This window comes from Leguminivora glycinivorella, chromosome 12 (assembly GCF_023078275.1).
Source record: "Leguminivora glycinivorella isolate SPB_JAAS2020 chromosome 12, LegGlyc_1.1, whole genome shotgun sequence".
Taxonomy (NCBI): Eukaryota; Metazoa; Arthropoda; class Insecta; order Lepidoptera; family Tortricidae; genus Leguminivora; species Leguminivora glycinivorella.
The window spans coordinates 12,084,110-12,105,678 of record NC_062982.1 but is presented as its reverse complement, the minus strand read 5'-3'; the positions used below and the strand labels follow the sequence as shown (position 1 = coordinate 12,105,678).

The 21,569-nt window shown below is 37.7% G+C and overlaps 2 protein-coding genes across 2 annotated transcripts in view; one reads left to right on the top strand and one right to left on the bottom strand.

The window, feature by feature from the left end:
• The window catches only part of LOC125231642 (nucleoprotein TPR-like), a 35,036-nt gene extending 29,937 nt beyond the window's left edge, over positions 1–5,099 (bottom strand). The window contains 1 exon segment of the mRNA XM_048137124.1: positions 4,900–5,099. Within this exon segment, the coding sequence (XP_047993081.1) occupies positions 4,900–5,077 (178 nt within the window). The 5' untranslated portion in view covers positions 5,078–5,099.
• A 1,583-nt stretch (positions 5,100–6,682) lies between these two features.
• Positions 6,683–21,517, top strand: LOC125231764 (cAMP-dependent protein kinase type I regulatory subunit). Its single transcript, XM_048137335.1, has 7 exons — positions 6,683–7,001; positions 8,123–8,284; positions 15,887–16,087; positions 16,689–16,908; positions 17,788–17,910; positions 20,006–20,180; positions 20,865–21,517. The coding sequence occupies exons 1-7, from the start codon at positions 6,849–6,851 to the stop codon at positions 20,947–20,949; spliced, it is 1,119 nt and encodes a 372-aa protein (XP_047993292.1). The 5' UTR covers positions 6,683–6,848; the 3' UTR covers positions 20,950–21,517.
• The last annotated feature ends 52 nt before the right edge of the window (positions 21,518–21,569 follow it).

Below are 21,569 nucleotides of genomic sequence, written 5' to 3'. Positions count from 1 at the left end.
TCTTTTCTTGAAGTTTGTATTGTTTTATTTGAAGTTAGGAACGATAGGGACTTCAAACTTCCTGAAAAAGTATGACTTAAATATGAAGAAAAAAAAGGGGATGAAATTTTGTATGGGAAACAAGTTTAACTTTAAGGAACTTGATTTCGGGAAAAAGTAGTTTAGTAAAACACAACACTTATTTCAGCAATTTTAATAAATGTAACCCCTAAGGATGTTAAAAACCGGATGAAACTTTTACATTAGGGTAACAACAAAATACAACATCACCAAATTTAACATTTTATTTTTAATTTAACCCTGTCCGTTTTCACATTATCCGATCCGATATCGGATGTCGGAAGGATTTCAATGGAAAAAATTCAAGATGGCGCCTGTAATGTATGGGATATCGGTCCAACATCGGATCAGATAATGTGAAAGCGCGCTAAGGAGGTCATAATTGATATGAAACTTTTTTTACTGTAACAAGCCAAACACTTGAAAGTTGAACTGTATTGTTTGTTTCCTTAACTTGATTGATCTTGATCCATGCGGCATAAACCATGAAACTTATCCCGCTTTCCGATGACAGGAAGCAAATATTATGAGATGAAATTAAGCATAGTTTGAAAACTATATCCACAGACCAACCGCTATAGACATCCATTACAAGACGACTCGCGGTCGCCAGCCTTCCTAGTATTTGCACTGATATAAGCGCGGGCGCTCGCCGTGCCCGATCAGTATCGACCAAGTAACAGACCCGAAAGCAGCGCGTGTTTTTCGCACTAAAAAATTGGAAAAGGGTATTTTGATGCCTTAAAGATGTCCACCTGTAGTGTGAAATGGTGTGGAAAGGTAACAAGAAGCTCAAATTTAAAAACAGACGGCATTACATTCCACAAATAAGTCATATTTATAATTTATTCAGAGCCGGCATAGGTCAACTTACATTGGCCACTTACGCGTCAGTAGAGGGAGTCATACTTCTGTCCCTTTTCATCTGGCGCGACTGCCCGCCGTCCTTGAAACGGCCAATCACAGCGCGCTTAACACATTCCCCGCCCGCTCCTCGCACCCCAAACACTGGTGACTCGTATCGCGAACAAAATATACAAGATTGCTACTCTATAGGAGGTTCTCTGTGACTATATCAGTCCTAATAGTAGAGCGGCCAGAGGGTCTCGGAAAAAGTTGATGTGACTGGATAGTATACTGCTGACTAGTGGTATCGTTGTGATGGGTAGACTTTACTGAGTACGAAAAAATTACTTATCGCATTCTCAGACTGTGGGGGGGTGTGAGGGGGTTAACTATGACGTCACAAAGATCGCGGTCCCGGGTTTAAATTTGACTAAGAAACCCTTATCCGATTTTGTCAAATGAGGTGTCATTTGAAAGCTTATACAGTGCCCTTGAAGATTTGGTATCACGTTAAAATTATAGTTTTGTAGTTAATTTTTTATTAATAATAATGCAAAAATATTTTTTTTTGGCTGTCTTTTTTTACTTTTGTCACACAAAAAAAGTCAATGAAAACGGCCACTTAGCTAAAAAATATGTTATGTAAATCATTTAGCTACATTATTAAGCTATCCGTTAATTTTTAAATTTCTTCAATCGGATAATAAATAATCAAACTACAAGCATATAACCGCATTCGAGGCACACCGTTTGACACGCGTTCCTATACATTCAGCGTCAAACAAATACACCTCGCGTTATTGTTAATAAAAAAATAACTAACAAAACTATACTTTTCAGATATAAGAAATCTTAATCAGCATGTCATACGCTTTTAATCGACACCTCATTTTTCAAAATTGAATAAGGGGTTCTAGACAAATTGGCAAAAAATTAAAAACCCGGGAACGCGGTTTTTGTGACGTCATAGTTAACCCCCCCACAGTCTGAGAATGCGACAAGTCAGTTTTTCGTACTCAGTAAAGTCTACCGATCACAACAATACCACTTGTCAGCAGTATACTCTCCAGTCACGTCAACTTCAAAACTAGACGATTTTTTTCAATTCCGCCGCCTTACTATAATCCTAACCATGTTCTTGCAAACACAATATAATATAACAGCAATTCCCGTCAACTTTGTACAAAAATTAAGGGAAAAGTTAAATTTGTTTTTATTAATTCCTATTTTGTTACCAAGATTTTGTTGATGAATTGAGATTTTATTAAGTTTTATTTCGTCATTAAGGTTCTCTAGTATCTATATTTTCTTAATTATAACAATTATCCTGTATATATCTTACGAATTTCGAATTATATTACTAAATGTTGGTAACAAAATAGGATCAATTAAAATTTGCTGACATGGCATTGTACAAAGTTGACGGGAATTGCTGATAATAGAGAATTTTATACACAATATATTTCACCTAGACATTTTTATTGTAGCTTTTACAGTTTTCATAAAAATGTATAAAATCTAAAAACAGACAAAAATAAGAAACAAAAATAAAAACAGGAAAAATGTATGTTTTAATTCATTTTTTTATTTTCTTATATTGATCTTGTAAATTTAATTAGAAATCTTGAGCTCTTTCTTAAAGGAAAAGGCAAAGTTAGATATCCATACTAATATTATAAATGGGAAAGTGTGTGTGTCTGTTTGTTTGTCCGTCTTTCACAGCAAAACGGAGAGACAAATTGATGTGATTTTTTAACCGACTTCAAAAAAGGAGGAGGTTCTCAATTCGACTGAATGTTTTTTTTTTTTTTGTATGTATGTTCCTCGATATCTCCGAGAATTGTGGACCGATTTTCAAAATTTTTTTTTGATCGAACTGGTATAACCCCGAGATGGTCCCATTGGCACCAAGTCAGGGTCTGATGATGGGATCCTGGAGAAATCGAGGAAACTCTTCAAATGTTATAGGCACATGTAATGTTTTTAGTGTATTTTTCAAAGGTAAACCAGTATTTACGCCTGATGGTAATAATTTTATGTGGCTGAGCTGATGATGGAAGGTCAACTCCTCAATGGTTAGGAGTTAAAGGATAATTCTTTCACTAGTGTACATATATTCGGACTGATACGTATAATATCAATAGGAACCACTAAAAATCAACAAATAAATAAACTTTTTTTACAAAAAATAAAACCGCCTTCAAAAATAAGCGCGTTACAAAACACGGAGAAACTAAAAAGCAAAAAATAAAACCGCCTTCAAAAATAAGCGCGTTACAAAACACACAGAAACTAAAAAGCCAAAAATAATAAACCTTTCAATTCAGATTTCTTATCGTATTGCAATAAGCTAAACATCCAAATTATAAACAAATCAATTATTTTTGTAGTCGGTACCAGACCTGTTCGTCGCCTTGCTATTGCCTGTTTGCCCCACCCAACCATACACAGGCTGGTACCGACTCCAAAAATAATTGATTTGTTTATAATTTGGATGTTTAGCTTATTGCAATACGATAAGAAATCTGAATTGAAAGGTTTATTATTTTTGGCTTTTTAGTTTCTCCGTGTTTTGTAACGCGCTTATTGGCGGTTTTATTTTTTGCTTTTTAGTTTCTCCGTGTTTTGTAACGCGCTTATTTTTGAAGGCGGTTTTATTTTTTAAGTAGAGATAGTTGAAGGGACGAAGAGTGACATAGGCTACCTTTTGTCTGATTCTAACCATGACTTTTCTAAAATGGGCAGTGGAAGTTTGTATGGAATATTCCGAAATTTCCGAATTTAACGCGAGTGGATCTTTTAGAGCTGCCAGATCCTGCGCTGCAGTGAGGAAAAGTTTTAAATCAAATCTCTAAGCACCAATTGTATGGAAATGTATTTGGTGTTTAAAGATTTTCATGTAAAAACAGGGTGTGTGAATATTTTTAGTCTGTTTTGTATTGTGTGATAATTTTATCTCTTTGATTTTGCTGACACCTACTGACTTAATGTAAATTTATCAATTTCTGCTACCTTAAGGTTGTCTAGAAGAAATCACTCTTTTGCGATAAGACTGCCTTTGTTTACCTTTGTTTGTGCATCTTTATTTTGTATTGTTGTATTTTATCAAGCTGTACAATAAAGAGTATTTGTATTGTATTGTGTGTTCTATCCTATTGATTCCATTCCTATCCAATATCAATCATATTCTATTTGTTGATTTAAGGTGTTGCAACCAAGAACCCGCCTGGTGGGCACTCATAAACTGCTCAGACGCCAAGTAACAGGGTCATTGTGCTAGTTTGCATCCACATAGATTTATTTTCAGTCACATATGGAAATAGACAATAATGAATAAATCTGTAATATGATATTGAGATATAAATGTTATTTAGAAAGTAATTTTTTAGACATAAAGATATGAATAAGAGCAGAAAAAGTTTAATGTTAAAATTATACCTAATGGACTAAAAAAGCACAGTAACCCTAAGTCATGGAAAGTACCAACAGTTGATGCAGAATGGATGAATATCAATGTTGAAAATCTCAAGCATCAGCAACCTGTGTTTACACACATTCCAAATGATATCATAATGTTCATTAAAAATATTACTAAATATTTATGCACATTTATTTGGTGTTCATGCAGTACTTTTAATATAAAGTTGTATGAATAATGTAGTATGGTATTTAGTATTGAGTTATTTCTAGAAATAACACTTTGATGTACTTAAGAACCAAACAGACTGGACGTAGGTACACTGAAACTAAGTACGTATTACCACAATGCGACGGAATTATTGGGAAACAAAGACAATTTATAACTGAAGAATTGAAAAGTTAACCCTACCCTACTTGTAAAATATTACAATGTATCATTTTTAACTCTGATCAGTGCAACCATGAGAATAATAGTTTCGTTCATACATAAAACCTCATAGCGCGTAGATTTATTCTCATTATTATTGAATGCAGAAAAACGACTGAAAAGCAGAAAACACACCGGGTACTCACCTATTTGTGATTTACTGGTTTCATGGAGTGCCTTGGAGGTTAAGTATTCTTCAAACTTTTGGTCAATGTATGTGTTAATTTTATCCGCGACAGCTGCGGGCAAATTTGCGATTTCTGACTCGGATAAAGCATTTTGCAAATGATTTTTAGCGCCGGCGTCAGTGCCCGCAGCTTCCATTTTTGATGTAACCACAGATAAAGTACGCTGCAACGACAGCAGCAAACAGTCAAATCCGCAAACTAACCATAGACTAAATAAAAAGCTAGGAACATACTACGCGGACGTCCGTCGTAAATCGACCGCGGACGGGAATCTGGACAATGGAAATACACATATAGCTAGGAACACACTACGCGGACGTCCGTCGTAAATCGACCGCGGACGGGAATCTGGACAATGGAAATACACATAAAGCTAGGAACATACTACGCGGACGTCCGTCGTAAAACGACCGCGACCGCGACCTATCAGTGTGCACGGAACAAAACATCCAGAGAGCCAGATTTCGATCGGACGTCCGTGCGCTCAAGGCCACGTCCGCGTCCGTCGACCGATAGTTTGCACGGTTATGTGTATTTCCATTGTCCAGATTCCCGTCCGCGGTCGATTTACGACGGACGTCCGCGTAGTGTGTTCCTAGCTTAACCGTGCAAACTATCGGTCGACGGACGCGGACGTGGCCTTGAGCGCACGGACGTCCGATCGAAATCTGGCTCTCTGGATGTTTTGTTAAATAAAAAGCTAGGAACATACTACGCGGACGTCCGTCGTAAATCGACCGCGGACGGGAATCTGGACAATGGAAATACACATATAGCTAGGAACATACAACGCGGACGTCCGTCGTAAAGCTCGGAACACACTACGCGGACGTCCGTCGTAAAACGACCGCGACCGCGACCTATCAGTGTGCACGGAACAAAACATCCAGAGAGCCAGATTTCGATCGGACGTCCGTGCGCTCAAGGCCACGTCCGCGTCCGTCGACCGATAGTTTGCACGGTTATGTGTATTTCCATTGTCCAGATTCCCGTCCGCGGTCGATTTACGACGGACGTCCGCGTAGTGTGTTCCTAGCTTTAAGCTAGGAACACACTACGCGGACGGGAATCTGGACAATGGAAATACACATAACCGTGCAAACTATCGGTCGACGGACGCGGACGTGGCCTTGAGCGCACGGACGTCCGATCGAAATCGGACGTCCGCGTAGTGTGTTCCGAGCTTTAAGCTAGGAACATACTACACGGACGTCCGTCGTAAAACGACCGCGACCGCGACCGATCAGTGTGCACGGAACAAAACATCCGGCGAGCCAGATTTCGATCGGACGTCCACGCGCTCAAGGCCACGTCCACGTCCGTCGACCGATAGTTTGCACGGTTATGTGTAATTTCATTGTCCAGATTCCCGTCCGCGGTCGATTCACGACGGACGTCCGCGTAGTGTGTTCCTAGCTTCAACCGTGCAAACTATCGGTCGACGGACGTGGACGTGGCCTTGAGCGCATGGACGTCCGATCGAAATCTGGCTGGCTCGCTGGATGTTTTGTTCCGTGCACACTGATCGGTCGCGGTCGCGGTCGATACGACGGACGTCCGCGTAGTATGTTCCTAGCTTAAGAGAGCGAGAAAGAGATTTTGCTTCTCGCTTTCACATAAGGCATGAGTACACTGTCAAAGTCTAGGTTATTGTGATTTGTAAACTATAAATATTATTACACCCCTACAGTATTATTTATATAGTTATCTGTGGGAAATAACTGGCTGACATTTTTTTGACATTTCTGATTTTCACTTTCAATTTCATCAATTTCATAATTTCGATCGAAGAATGAAGAAACCTTGTTGTATTTGTATAAAACATTCGATATAATTCAGATTTGTTGACTATGCTGTGAACTATTTTTATTTTATGAATCATATTTTATGGATAGCTAATTCCAGAAATGGAGGAAGATCACTGTTTACACGAATGTGAAAGTTACATTCAAAGCCATAATATTCAATTGTTATTAAAAGACTGTATTGTACAGCTTTGTGTAAATAAGCCAGAAAATCCGGTAACATTTCTCAGACAATATTTTCAAAAATTGGAACGGGTAAGTCGATTTGGTGTTTACCTGGAACATGCTACATTTTTCTTATTTATACAGCTTTAGCTGATAAAATTAAAGACTTCTACGTCTCAGTCGAAATGTTTTATTGTAAGTCAATGAGTGGCCTCACTAAACTAGTCATTAATTAAAAAAAGTACAACATTTTGGTTATTTTTTTTCCTTTTTTGAGTTTTGTTTATACCAAGATTTTTATCAACAAATGTCACAAACTCTGATAAGAATGACAAGATTAGGGTTAAAGAGAATATGATAACGAGTAATCTGCTTTAGTGGATGATAAATTAGTTCTGTTATGATGTTTATTTTGATAGCAGTAGCTCGATGCATGGCACATCAAGTTAAGAAATTGAATTAGAAATGAAAAAATAATAATGTTATAAATATGAAAGTAACTCAGTATGTCAGTATACTTTGTCATGAATAAACCACTGAACATAATTACTTTACAATTAGGATTGATGAAGATAGAGACCCGAGGCAGGACAAAATAAATGATAGTTAATCATTGTCATCATTCCATGAAGACAATATTGCAGGCAACAGAAATATTAGATAGATTGAAACTTGAAAGTATTCTTTCAATTCTTCCTTTATGTGAACAACTGAACACACCTTTTGAGTGGCATAAAGTACCACCTACCAAAAGACAATAACATTTAATTTTGTAGTATTGTTTGCATATGTATCTGTATGTTAGAAAATTCAGGTAATTTGGAAACACTCATTTGAACAGTTCAATTTGGCCTATAATGTTTCCTTTATCATATTCTCACTGGTGGAGCAATGTGTTAATTAAATTAGTGTGTTGCATGAACCAATGTAAACCAAAACTAAATAAGTGAATCATGAAGTTTGCTCTACATTGTTGATGATTTTGAGGAAAATATAACTTGCATGATAAAATTTTAAACCAAGTTTGTTAAATGTTACATTTAACTTGTGCAACATGGCTGTATGTATTATTACTTTTTTTTAAACTGTACTGATGTAGTTCTTCATCCTACTATTATAATTAAGTATTTTGTTTGCCAGCTGATTATTGACAAACATAATTGGGTGATGTGAGTTATTGTTTACTAAACAGTAGAATTTTTTACATTCAGGAGCAAGTGAAAGCAGCGGCAGCAGCTGCGGCTGCGTCTGAAGGTGAAGCAGATGGGGAGCTGTCGCCACTACCGGTGCCGGGCGGGCAGCCGCCTCGGCGACGCGGCGGTATCAGTGCGGAGCCCATGACAGAGGAAGATGTTACTAGTTATGTTAAAAAGGTCAGTTTATGCTTTCTATACCATTATTTTACCTAGGATAGAAAGATCTCCAGTTATATTATTGTATTTATTGTTTAGTTTCTTTTGATCAGCTAAAATACTTGTGTGTAAACATAATTAATTTAATTGTAATTGTTAATGTGGTAATTCCCACAGGAGGTCCTTGGAACAATAGGAAGGCACTTTGGATTATCCGAACGTTATTTATTTATAATTTATTAATATATATTTACACAAACATGTTTACATCATGAGTCCTGTCAAAAGAGTGTCTTTGAAAACTCAAAAGTCTGCACATAGACAACTGAGGTTCCAAACTTAAATTTGGTCAAGCATGAGTCGATTGCATATTCAACCTTCACAATAACACACCCCCTCAATCGACTCTGCTTGAAGCGTTAGTACATACTTTACAACTTTTATCTAATACTTTACAACTTTTATTTAAAAGGCCACAATCTCATTTCCAGAACAATATTTCAAAAACTTTCATCACATTAGTTTACCAAAAAACAAAAGGTTTCAAAAAACATTATCATCAAATATTAATTAGTACATATCTACATGTACTCTCATATAATATAAACTCCCACTAATCGACACATCACTACTAATATATAAATAAGTAGTTAATTATTCAGCTTCTCGCCTCATATTATTCTTTATTCTCCCACTCGATACATCGCTACAAATATATAAATAAACAGTTAATTATTCTACTTCTCGCTTCATATTTATCTTTTATTCTCCCACTCGATACATCACTACTAATATATAAATTAACTACATCTATCTCCCTTATTTATTCCACTTCTCGACTCATACTTATCTTTATTCTCCACCGCTCGATACATCATTACTAATTGCCAAATACATCGATATAAAATTTACTTACCCTCCCCTTCTCTAAACAAATACTAAAATACTAAAAATTATAATAATGTTTGGAATAAATAAAATTTAGAAAAAATACTTAAGGATAACTTCAGAACACTGTGTAAATAATGACTATTAAATGAATGTGTGGTTTTACTCTTTTTTCAAGTTGGTTTGTTGGTTACTTTTATATTGATTCACTTACCATTAGTACACTTACACCCCCTTAAGTGAATCATTATTAAGCACCCCCTTAATTCTAACTTTATTTCATGTTTCCAGAATCCTTAAGTTTTCTTTCAATACACATTCCTGTATTATTTTTACACACCCTATAAAAAACTTACATACTACGATAATTATAAACAAACCCCGACATGAGCCGAAAAATAATTAACGTTCACTTTAGCCCGCACTTATACTACACTCAATGACTCATTTTAGCCACAATATCACTAAAACACTAATCTTCGTTGACATTTTTCAAACTTTACAGCCGGTAAACTTTTAGTTAGTATATCAGCCAGCTGTGATCCCGTCGGACAGTATTTAACTGTAATCTGATTTTCGTCAATTTTCTCTTTTAGGTAATAGTATTTTACGTCTATGTGTTTGCTTCTTCTCCCCATGATTCCTTTTTTCATAAGCCAAATTGCAGATTGATTATCTACTCTCATCTCAACTTCTAGTTTTTCCTTGGTTATCTCAAAAATCAGATCCCTTATGAATAGTAGTTCTTTACAACATTCTGCTGCTGCTATGAATTCTGCTTCTGTGCTGCTCAGTGCGACTACTGATTGTTTTCTTGAGCTCCATGCCACTGGTCCACCATTCAGCCAAATCACAAAACCAGAAGTGCTGCGCCTAGTGTCTGGATCTCCCGCGAAATCCGAATCACAATAACCCCTGAGTACTTTATCATCTTTATTAAAGTGAATCCCTTTTTCTGTTGAGCCTTTCAGGAATCGCAAAATTGTCTTAGCATTATTCAAATCATTTAAATTTGGAGAATTTTGATGCCTCGAACAATAACCCACTTGAAAACTAATGTCTGGTCGCGTTTTATTCGAAAGATATAACAATGACCCTATCATCTCTCGGTAAAGTTCATGAGACTTAGTATCAACCTTTACTGACGGATGCTGTTCTATCAGAATTGTTGGACATTTACATTCCTTGGCATTGTTTAGGTTAAATTTCTTAATGATTTTCTCACTGTATGTTTTCTGAAAAATTTTAATCCCATTTTCATCTTGCTTAATGTCCAAACCAATGTAATTGGTGACTTCATCTAAGACTCTTAGTTCAAAAGCCTTTCTAATTCTTTCTATTATGTACACTAGATCTTCTTCTTTCTCTCCAAGAACTAATCCATCATCGACATATACCGCAAGAATAATCTTCCTTTCACCCTCCATAACAAAAATGCATTGATCAAGTTTCATCTGCTTGAACCCCATCTTTATTAAGAACTCTGTAAACTTAATATTCCACATTAGTGGAGCTTGTTTCAGACCGTATAAGCTCTTGTTTAGTTTGCATACTTTGCCTTCTTTGTTGCTATAGCCTTTGGGTACCTTCATGTATATACATTCTTTCAAGTCTCCATGTAAAAAGGCTGTCTTCACATCAAACTGTTTTATTTTTAACCCTTTTGCCGCTGCAATAGACAGTAAGATTCTTAAAGACGTACTATTAACTACCGGACTGTACGTCTCGTCATAATCTATTTTGTACTTTTGTTGAAAGCCTCTTGCAACTAGTCTGGCTTTATATCTGCCATCAGACTTTATTGTAAAAATCCACTTGCTAGTAACTAATTTTCTTCCTTTTGCTTCCTGTTCATCCACAAATGACCACGTCTTATTTTCTTCAAGTGATTTAATTTCTTCTTTTATTGCCTTTTTCCATTTATCCTTTTCTTTTGATTCTATTGCCTCCTCGTAAGTTAACATTGAAGCTTCAGTATCATAATTCATTAAATAATCTTTATATCTATCAGGTAATCTGCGGTCTCTAGCAGGTTGAACTCTTCTATTTTGATTAACATCACTATCAATATTTTGATTTTCAATACTTCCAACTCGATTTTCAACTTCTTCATTATCAAAAAATTCTTCATTCCCATCATAAAATACTTCATTATTTTCTTCTTCTTCAATTGTTTCTATTTCATTGTCTTTTGTTTTATCTTCATTTGTTTCGCCTTCATTTATTTCACCTTCATTTGTTTCGCCATCATTTATTTCGCCTTCATTTGTTTCGCTTTCATTTGTTTCATCTTCTTTTGTTTCACCTTCTTTTGTTTCATCTTTTGTTTCATCTTCTTTTGTTTCATCTTCTTTTGTTTCATCTTTTGTTTCATCTTCACTTGTTTCGCTTCCTAATCTTCTTAAATGAATAACACCTTCTCGAACATTCTCTGCATTTCTACTTCTTACTTTTATTTTTAACATATCACCTTCTCGACTCTTCTCTATATTACTACTTCCTCCAACTCTTCTTGATGTACCTCCGTCTCGACCCTCCTCTCCATTGCTACTTGTTTCAATTCTTCTTAATGTATCTCCTTCTCGACCTTCATTACTGTTGACTCTTCTGACCTGATTTTCTTCCTGCCTGTTTATTTGATCTTCATTTTGTGTTGTGCCTTCCCTAACTGTCTCTTCAGTTTCTTCGTTGATTGTCCAAAGACCTCTAATACTTTCATCATTTTCTTCATTTGTATATATACCTTGCTCATCTTCATTTATTCTTACATCCCTCGCTCTTACAATTGTTTTTGTTTCATCCACCCATATTTTGTAACCATTCCTGATATAGCCAATCAGGATTCCCTTTTGCATCTGACATCTAGCTTTCGTACACCAGAGTTTATTTTATAATAAGTTGTTGAACCAAAACGTCTTACATGTGATACATCAGGTTTGATGCCAAACCACATCTCTGCTGGAGTTTTGTCTTTGCCTTCGGTAGGACTTCTATTGATTAAGAAACTTGCAGTTATAAGAGCTTCACCCCATAGATAATTTGGAACTCGACCATCGAATATTAATGCTCTCGTTCGTTCTAACAAGGTTCTATTTAATCGCTCTGCTTTTCCATTTAATTGAGGAGTGTAGGGTATTGTTAGATCCATAATTATGCCCTTAGAGCTGCACCAAGACATTAGGTTATTGTTCGAGTATTCTTTTCCGTTGTCGCATCTGATTTTCTTAACTTTTGTATTGAAATGGTTCTCCGCTAAAGTCACAAACTGTTTTATTTTATCAAAGGCTTCACTTTTAAAAGTAATTAAGTAGACAACACAAAAATGTGTAAAGTCATCCAAAAAAGTAATAAAATATTTTTTATTATCCCAAGTGGGAATTTCTATCGGACCGCAAATGTCCGTATGGATAATTTCTAAAGGAAATTTTGCTTTAATTCTATTATTTTTGAAAGGTTTTCTAGTCATTTTTGCTTTAATGCATATTTCACAAAAGTTTTCTTTATGTTCCCCCCCAATTTTGATACCGTTCACCAGTTTAGCTAGACGCGGCACATCCGATACGTGACCTAGCCGACGATGCCAAATATCGGCGTTCTCAGAAAGCAAAACCTCGCGAACAGTGTTAGCAGAAAATTCTGTTTCATAAAGACCGTTTCTATATAGTTTTATATCCCGTAAGAATAATGCGATTATATTTCTTTACAGTTACCTTGTTTCCAACGAAGAGTACAGAAGCTGCATGATCAGTGATTGAACTTACAGATATCAGGTTTCTAGAAATTGCAGGAACATGTAGTACATCTTCCAGTTCAAAACCATTTGTTTTTACTGTACCTATGGCTTGTGCGACGAGGTTCTCTGCATTAGCACATCTTATTTCTACATTTACATTTTCTGTGGAGTTAATGACATCATTATTATAGAACATGTGAGAGGATGCACCCGAATCAATAATGGCTCTAATACTAGTTGTATGCTTCTGTTGTTCACTCACCAAACTAAAAGTGCGACAAAATTTTTCAATGTGTCCCTTCCTGTTACATTTCCTACATACCTTTGTAGAAAAACATTCACTGGAAGTGTGGCCACTTTTATTGCATATTGTGCATTTTTTATTATTACAGAATCTCGCAATATGCCCTTGTTGGTTACAATTAAAACAAATTCTTTCATTGCTTTTCATTGCTTCCTCTGTTTGGTGATTTATATCAGAATTGACTACAATTGAATAATTATTATCAACAAGCTTAAGTTCTTTTTGAATTCGTTCGATCAAAGTATGTATGGTTTGGTCAGACTTCGGAGTTACCTCCCATACAGTCCTGAAGTAATTTAATGTTGAAGGTAAAATGGTCAAAATCTTTTGTATAAGCATGTCATCATTTATTTTATTTGCGGTAGATTCTAGTTCAAAACACATATTTTGCAATTTGCTAATATCTTGAAGTATATCTCCAGTAAATTTGTAGTTATAAAATTCTATAACTCTGAGGTGACTGTCTTTTTCCACTTTGTAATTGAATACAATATCTAATTTTTCAAAAATATCCTTTGTGGTTGAGCAATTAATCACATAATGTAAAATATTTTCATCTATTGAATTTAAAATATAGTATTTAGCTTTTGCGTCTTTACCTTTATCATCAGCTCCAATTCCTTTTGCATCCAGAAATAATTTAGCTAGTTTTCTCCAATTAGAATAATTCGTATTTAATTTCAAAGTCTTTATGTTGTCCTTGCTGTCCATGATGTAATTTACTTACGGTTTTCCTTTAACTATGATGTTACTCTCGTTGCTAAGGTTATGTTGTCAACAACTGTGGTTGCTAACGTTATTCTCGCCGTACGAAAGCTGACTAAATAATGCTGAAAAAATACAAACACTTCCTAGCTTTAAATACAATGTTCCTTAACGTCGCGTCTGGGCCATAACCTGTGGTAATTCCCACAGGAGGTCCTTGGAACAATAGGAAGGCACTTTGGATTATCCCAACGTTATTTATTTATAATTTATTAATATATATTTACACAAACATGTTTACATCATGAGTCCTGTCAAAAGAGTGTCGTTTGAAAACTCAAAAGTCTGCACATAGACAACTGAGGTTCCAAACTTAAATTTGGTCAAGCATGAGTCGATTGCATATTCAACCTTCACAATAACAGTTAACTCAACATTTTTATCATGAAAACCGGCCAAGATCGTGTCGTGCCACGACGTGTTGTTCTGTTCAACCTATCATGTTCAAAATAATTTTCCTAGAAAGACTTTATAAAGTTCTACTTTTGTGATTAATAAAACACCTTTTTCCACTTTTTATTTTTGCACTTTGTCGGCGTGATTGATATACATATTGGCACCAAATTTCAGCTTTCTAGTGCTAATGGTCACTGAGATTATCCGCGGACGGACGGACGGACAGATAGACATGGCGAAACTATAAGGGTTTCTAGTTGACTATGGAACCCTAAAAAGTGTGTCAGTTAAGCAATTTCAAAACTGAGTAAATCCATTCTGCTATAAGGTTGATTATCTTTCAGATCATATTATATTTTTGTAATAAATAAATAATAAATAAATAAATAAATAATAAATAAATATATTTTTTATATATTCAACCTTAAAGCAGAATGGATTTACCCAAGTTTGAAGTTAAGCGACACAATTATGAGTCTGGATGGAACAGTTATTACCAACTCTTTTCCTTATTGCGTTTATTTACTTTTATATTGTTAACATATAGTTACTTTATTTTTCCTTGTTATTCATTAAAATGAAGTCATTGTCATAAAAAATGCCCATTTCGCCCATTTTTCACATATTTTGATCTTGTTTTATTATTTCATAAAACTACCTATTTATAATAATTTATATATGGCTCACTGGGATCCCATTTAGCATCTAGTTTGTTATGTGTGTATCTATCTTCTATTTGTCCAATTTGATGTTAAATAAAGTATATTCTATTCTAATTATGTTAATTATAACTAATATAAGCATTACATAGGTCCATAATTAATATTACATATTATGAGCCTATTGTATTTGAATTGGACCACTATTGCGAGATACTAATGGCTGTCGCGATATCAGTACCTATCCTTGTATGGTAGATAGTATCCATTAGTAGTTTTATTATGTCAGCACATGATTGACGTCGTGACGCGTTGTTGCCGAAACATTTATAGCTTGGAAGCCATTGTCTAGGAGTTAAATATTGCTCGTAGTAAACAATGTTGTAATTTGTAACATCTTATTTTAGATTGATAGATCAATTGAGATTTATTTAGTCTTAGGAATTCCTGAGTATATATGTGTGTATGAAACACCAAGGTGAGTTGAAACAGAGGTAGATAGAAACATGATATTTATAGGTGTAAATGTTAGGGTGCTGATCTAAAGACCAATTTAGCCTTAGGTTAATAGCGCAAATTTGACGTAGGTTCAACTTAGCTCTGTTTCAACTCGACTCAATGTCCACTATTACTATTTACCTTCAAATATACGACAAAAGCTTCACGTAAAGTTTTTGTTAAAATAAATTACCAAAGTCCTAACTTAACTTACTAGTGCTATTGACTGCCAAAGATGAAACCGATTACAGTTTAATTTTAACCTTCATGGACTGGACACTGTAAGTTATACCTACATTAGTAATGTTGTCAAATTCTTCAGTGTTAAGAATCGATAAAGTTAATACTAGAAATTTTTTTTTTATGTCCTTATTCTCCAGGTGGTGCCAAAAGACTACAAGACTATGGGTGCTCTGTCCCGTGCCATCGCTTCCAACGTGCTGTTCACTCACCTGGACGAGTCGGAGCGGGCGGACATGTTCGACGCCATGTTTCCTGTCCAGTTCCTCCCCGGCGAGACCGTCATACGACAGGGGGACGAGGGGGACAACTTCTATATTATACACTCGGGCGAAGTTGAGGTGGGTATTATTTTCTCTGATAGGGTTTACAAACTGCAATCAAATAGTATCAAAATATCATTTTATAAGAGCTCACTTGCCCCAGCTTGTGCTTGGCTGTTAGGTACACTGAGGATAACTTCTATAACACTCTAGCGAAGTTGAAGTGGGTGGGTGCCTGGGTGGTATCTGTCTGACGTGTATGAGGCTTTAGATTGTTTATACCTAGTTGCTAAATTCAGGATACGTTTTGAAATAAACAATTTAAACAAAAAAGGTAACCCATCACAAAACACTTTGAACGATTTCAGAGGATTTTCTTTATTTAGACCTGGGGTTATGATTGCATTTCGACGACCGGTCTGGCGCAGTCGGTAGTGAACCTGCCTGCTGCGCCGCGGTCCCGGGTTCGAATCCCGGTAAGGGCATTTATTTGTGTGATGAGCACAGATATTTGTTCCTGGGTCATGGATGTTTTCTATGTATATAAGTATTTATATATTATATATATCGTTGTCTGAGTACCCACAACACAAGCCTTCTTGAGCTTACCGTGGGCCTCAGTCAATCTGTGTAAGAATGTCCTATAATATTTATTTATTTATTTATTGCCCCGTTATAGGTGCTAGTGAACGGCGAGCCAGTGACTAGCATCGGTGAGGGCGGCAGCTTCGGCGAGCTGGCGCTCATCTACGGCACGCCGCGCGCCGCCACCGTCCGCGCGCGCACCGCGCTCAAGCTGTGGGGGCTCGACCGCGACTCCTACCGCCGCATCCTCATGGGCTCCACCATCCGCAAGCGCAAGATGTACGACGAGTTCCTGTCCCGCGTCTCCATACTAGGTAACCGCATGACACGTGACGAGCTGTGGGGCTCGACCGCGACTCCTACCGCCGCATCCTCATGGGCTCCACCATCCGCAAGCGCAAGATGTACGACGAGTTCCTGTCCCGCGTCTCCATACTAGGTAACCGCATGACACGTAACGAGCTGTGGGGCTCGACCGCGACTCCTACCGCCGCATCCTCATGGGCTCCACCATCCGCAAGCGCAAGATGTACGACGAGTTCCTGTCCCGCGTCTCCATACTAGGTAACCGCATGACACGTGACGAGCTGTGGGGCTCGACCGCGACTCCTACCGCCGCATCCTCATGGGCTCCACCATCCGCAAGCGCAAGATGTACGACGAGTTCCTGTCCCGCGTCTCCATACTAGGTAACCGCATGACACGTGACGAGCTGTGGGGCTCGACCGCGACTCCTACCGCCGCATCTTCATGGGCTCCACCATCCGCAAACGCAAGATGTACGACGAGTTCCTGTCCCGCGTCTCCATACTAGGTAACCGCATGACACGTGACGAGCTGTGGGGCTCGACCGCGACTCCTACCGCCGCATCCTCATGGGCTCCATCATCCATTAAGCTCTTATAGATCTCTGTTTGGCCCAAAGGTTAGCTGGTACAGAATGCCTTCTGGTATTAAGTTCGCCTTTTGTATTTTTTTTTTTGCTGTGCAATAGCACTAGTTCACTCAGGAAGAATGTTTGAATGGTGTTTAACAATAATATGTAATATCAAATGTTTGCAGCATGCGTCTATGTTTTGAAAAATCCAAATTGAAAATATATGTTGTTGACACATTATTATTTATTAGCATACTTATAATATCTATTATTTGTTCACCGATCGATCTATAATTATTATTCTCTCGCATTTCAGAAAGCTTAGAGAAATGGGAGCGGCTGACGGTGGCGGACGCGCTCGAGCCCGTGTCGTTCACAGACGGCGAGACTATCGTGCGGCAGGGCGAGCCCGGCGACGACTTCTATATTATTGTCGAAGGTAATTAATTAAGCACGCTCGAGCTAGTCAACCGCGGACGGCTTGGTTTGAAAATCGTAGGCTGTGGTTGCTCAGACCGCGCTCGGCATACGGCGGGTGAAAACGACGAACTGCAACATTCCAACCGGTTGGTGATACTTAGGTATTGGACGTTGCGGGCAGGAGGTGTTTGATAGTTCCAAAAATTAGCGGTTAGCTAGAAAAGTCAGCGGCTACTGTTGTTGTTGATGATTAGAAAGGAGAAGCTTCAAGGAAGTTTGGTATGGAAATATTTTTTCCGTATTATTTGTAAATATGCTTACAGATGTAGTGTGAAAAGGGTTTCCTTCGTATTTTTATCCGCCGCCCCAAATCTCAATGATTTGTGGTTCTCAATTCGGCTGTATTTTATTTTTTATTTTTAATGTTCGTTCCACGATATCGCCGTCCTTATTCCGGAAACTTCGTATTTGTCATGCTCACAGAACTTTATTTATATAGAAGAAACAAGTTCATCTATTTGTATAGGGGCCGAGCGTGTCAAATTTTGTACTGAAGTTGTTTCTTGCCTGTAATTTTAAATATGTCTCAGGCTCTTGATTGTTCATAATTTTTGTGTTGTTGCAATTGAATATCACGTAACGAGGCATTTTTTATGTTTTGATTGACTTCAACTTACAAAAATTGATGCCCGAAAGCTGCAAGCTGCGATTAAAGACGGACAATTCAGTGGATTTCACTGAGTTGATTTGACACGCTAAGTAGATACGTTTGCTTGATCTATGGTATATATGACATCTGTGGTCATGCTAGTTCAGTCAATATCAGTACATCTTGTACTGAGACCGACTGAAATAGCATGACACGTTCGTACGTTTCCGTAACAACACGAAAGCAAATCTTTTCTCACTACATCTGTAGGTAGGTATCATGTTCACGTCCAGGTTTATTTATTGTCTAAACGCGCGCGCGGTATAGCGTATGACTAGCGCCGGCCCGTGCCGCCGATCAGGGTAGAGCGAGTTTGAGTTTCGGCGCCCTTGACAAGAATTTTCACTACGAAATTTTTTTCATACTAAGTAATGCCGTAAATTTTTTTCATACTAAGAATTCATCATACAGAGTACGAAAGGGACAAAGGGTTGAACTTTCTCAGTCGAACCCTAGTATAGTTACGTGGGGCTGAACGTGGATATCATGTACCTACATAAAATAACAAACAAAATGGAGTACTATAGTGGCCAAGTCAGGAAAGCAGACTCGAAATGAAAACGCGACCGAAGAATTTTTCCTAACTAAAAGAGAACTGATATAAGTTGTGAGCGCGAGCGAAGCGAGCGCGATTTTTGTTCCTATTGACGCAATTTATTAAGACTCAACCCGCTAGCGGGGAATCTGCGAACTTTGAAGCTTTGATCTCCTGCAGAGCTGCGTCTTTGGCATATTTTGGGGTATTTTGACTTCACAGGGCGCCTATGTTCCCGACTTTTAGGCCTAGTATTTTTTTATAATACTAATACTATTATTTTTGTAATACTAAGAGTTAATTAAGAGATTAACTGCGGACTCTATCGTCACCGTCGGGATGCCCATTTCGGTATTTTGCCACTAAGTGCCATTTGGGGTCTTAGTGCTTTGAAGTTCGCTCATCTTCTCCTGTGACACACAAAGTTGCGCCTCTCTGAGACGTTTCGCGCCTTTGGCTTTATGAGGAACTCCGCTTTGGACTAACGGATAGGCTCATATGTTTGCATTTGGATAGCGACGTAACTTTGTCGTTCGGCCGCACAACAATGTGGTTCGTCAAGGGAGAATCCTCCAATTACGGCGCCCTAGCAACAGCACCCTGAGTGTTGGTATATGTTGGCAATGTGGTGCAACTTTCCACTTAATCTGAATTACAAATCTAGATTTTCAATAGCTGGATTCATTCCCGACTCTTCTCGCCATTTTGTGATATGTGCGCGCCCACGCAACGTATAATTTTTTTGTATGGATTTTTCCACATTCTCGATTTTGGCGCCCTCTTACCATGTGGCGCCTAGAGCGGCCGCTCCACTCACTCTACCCTTAATCCGGCCCTGCGTATGACCTCTAACGTTGTTCAATATCGCAGGCACGGCGGTGGTGCTGCAGCAGCGCAGCGGGCAGGCGGAGGGCGCGGCGGTGGAGGTGGGGCGCCTGGGCCCGTCCGACTACTTCGGCGAGATCGCGCTGCTGCTCGACCGCCCGCGCGCCGCCACCGTGCGCGCCGCCGGCCCGCTCAAGTGCGTCAAGCTCGACCGCGCCAGGTACCACCACTACACTGCTATTAGACCGACAGCCCAGACCTTCCGAATTATCGCAAGGATAAAACTTAATCGAGGATAATGTAGAGTTATGATTTATGTATATCCCTGCTTGTTGGTTGTTAACGTCGACACGACTGGATCGAGCGATTGTGTTCCCGTACTGAATTCCTACGGAAATCAGTAGTGACTTGGCTTGAATGTTCCATTGAGGTGATCTGTGAAGACGTCTTTCTATACGAAGATAAAGATTTTTCTCAAACATGCAATGAAATATTGTCTTTACGTTCCTTAAAATGGGCTGGGAAGTATCGCTTTTTGGGCGCAACAACTCGAGAGGACTGTAAAGGGATTTCATATTATTTTTTAGGCCTAGGCCTGCAAAGTAACTTTTTTTTATAAAATATTGTCCTTTAGAGCATTTTTTATTTATTTCATTCTATGTTTGAGAAAAGCACTATACATGCCTCGGCGTGAAAACGGATTCCCGGCCTCGTATCCCTATCCGGTATATACCCACTTGGCCGGAAATCCTCATTTTCCCGGCCTCTGATGTAATGTACTATTTATTTGCAAAATGTAGTGATTGACATTCACTATTCATTCATTCATTCATTATTCGCTCCGGCCTGCCCGTTCATTGTCAACTTTAATACATAGTAAGTTTTACATTCGTGATTGTTGCAGGTTTGAACGCGTGTTGGGGCTGTGTGCTGACATCCTGAAACGCAACATTGCACAGTACAATAGTTTTGTGTCTCTGTCCGTGTAAAGTGTTCAATGAACTTCATAGTCCATAACATAATATAGTAAATATTATACTGAAACCTATAAGGGTTTGAGTTAAACTTTTTATACGAAAAAAATAAGCCAGAGTACACTAGCTTACAGAATGTGTGGAATGATAATATTTATATAATACCTACAAATAATCTTTATTTCTTTAATATTTACCTTTTAATGTTTAAATGTAGCAATTATTTCGTTTAAAAATATGTGTTCTTACTTATTTATATTTGAAGCCAAGTGATGGGTCTGCCGGCCAAAACTTATACCATTACGGTCAAATGTGGTAATATAAGTAAAATAAACTTCGTGATTTCGATGTTTTCCCTGTTCGTTATATTAGGTGCAATTTTTAGCGGCCGGCTCTTATGTATTGTATATTATATTAATCAAGTTAATATATTTTGGAAAGGAGTGAAGTAACATAACATTTCGCTGGAGTAGGTGTGCGTGTTAATACATTAATATTTTAATATGTATTCATCGTAAGTCAATTACAATGAAGGATAGTGTTGTTTTATTCTGTATTTTAAACCAATAAAGTTAGAAATGATTATTGTATTTTATTCTCACATCCAAATCCGAACTCCGAAGCATCTAACACGT

Excerpts from the sequence above, each read along its gene's own strand:
- LOC125231764 (XM_048137335.1), top strand. The coding sequence starts at position 6,849 with ATGGAGGAAGATCACTGTTTACACGAATGTGAAAGTTACATTCAAAGC. Across the intron at positions 16,909-17,787 it reads GTCCCGCGTCTCCATACTAG|AAAGCTTAGAGAAATGGGAG; the intron begins GTAACCGCATGA and ends CTCGCATTTCAG. Across the intron at positions 17,911-20,005 it reads CTTCTATATTATTGTCGAAG|GCACGGCGGTGGTGCTGCAG; the intron begins GTAATTAATTAA and ends TCAATATCGCAG.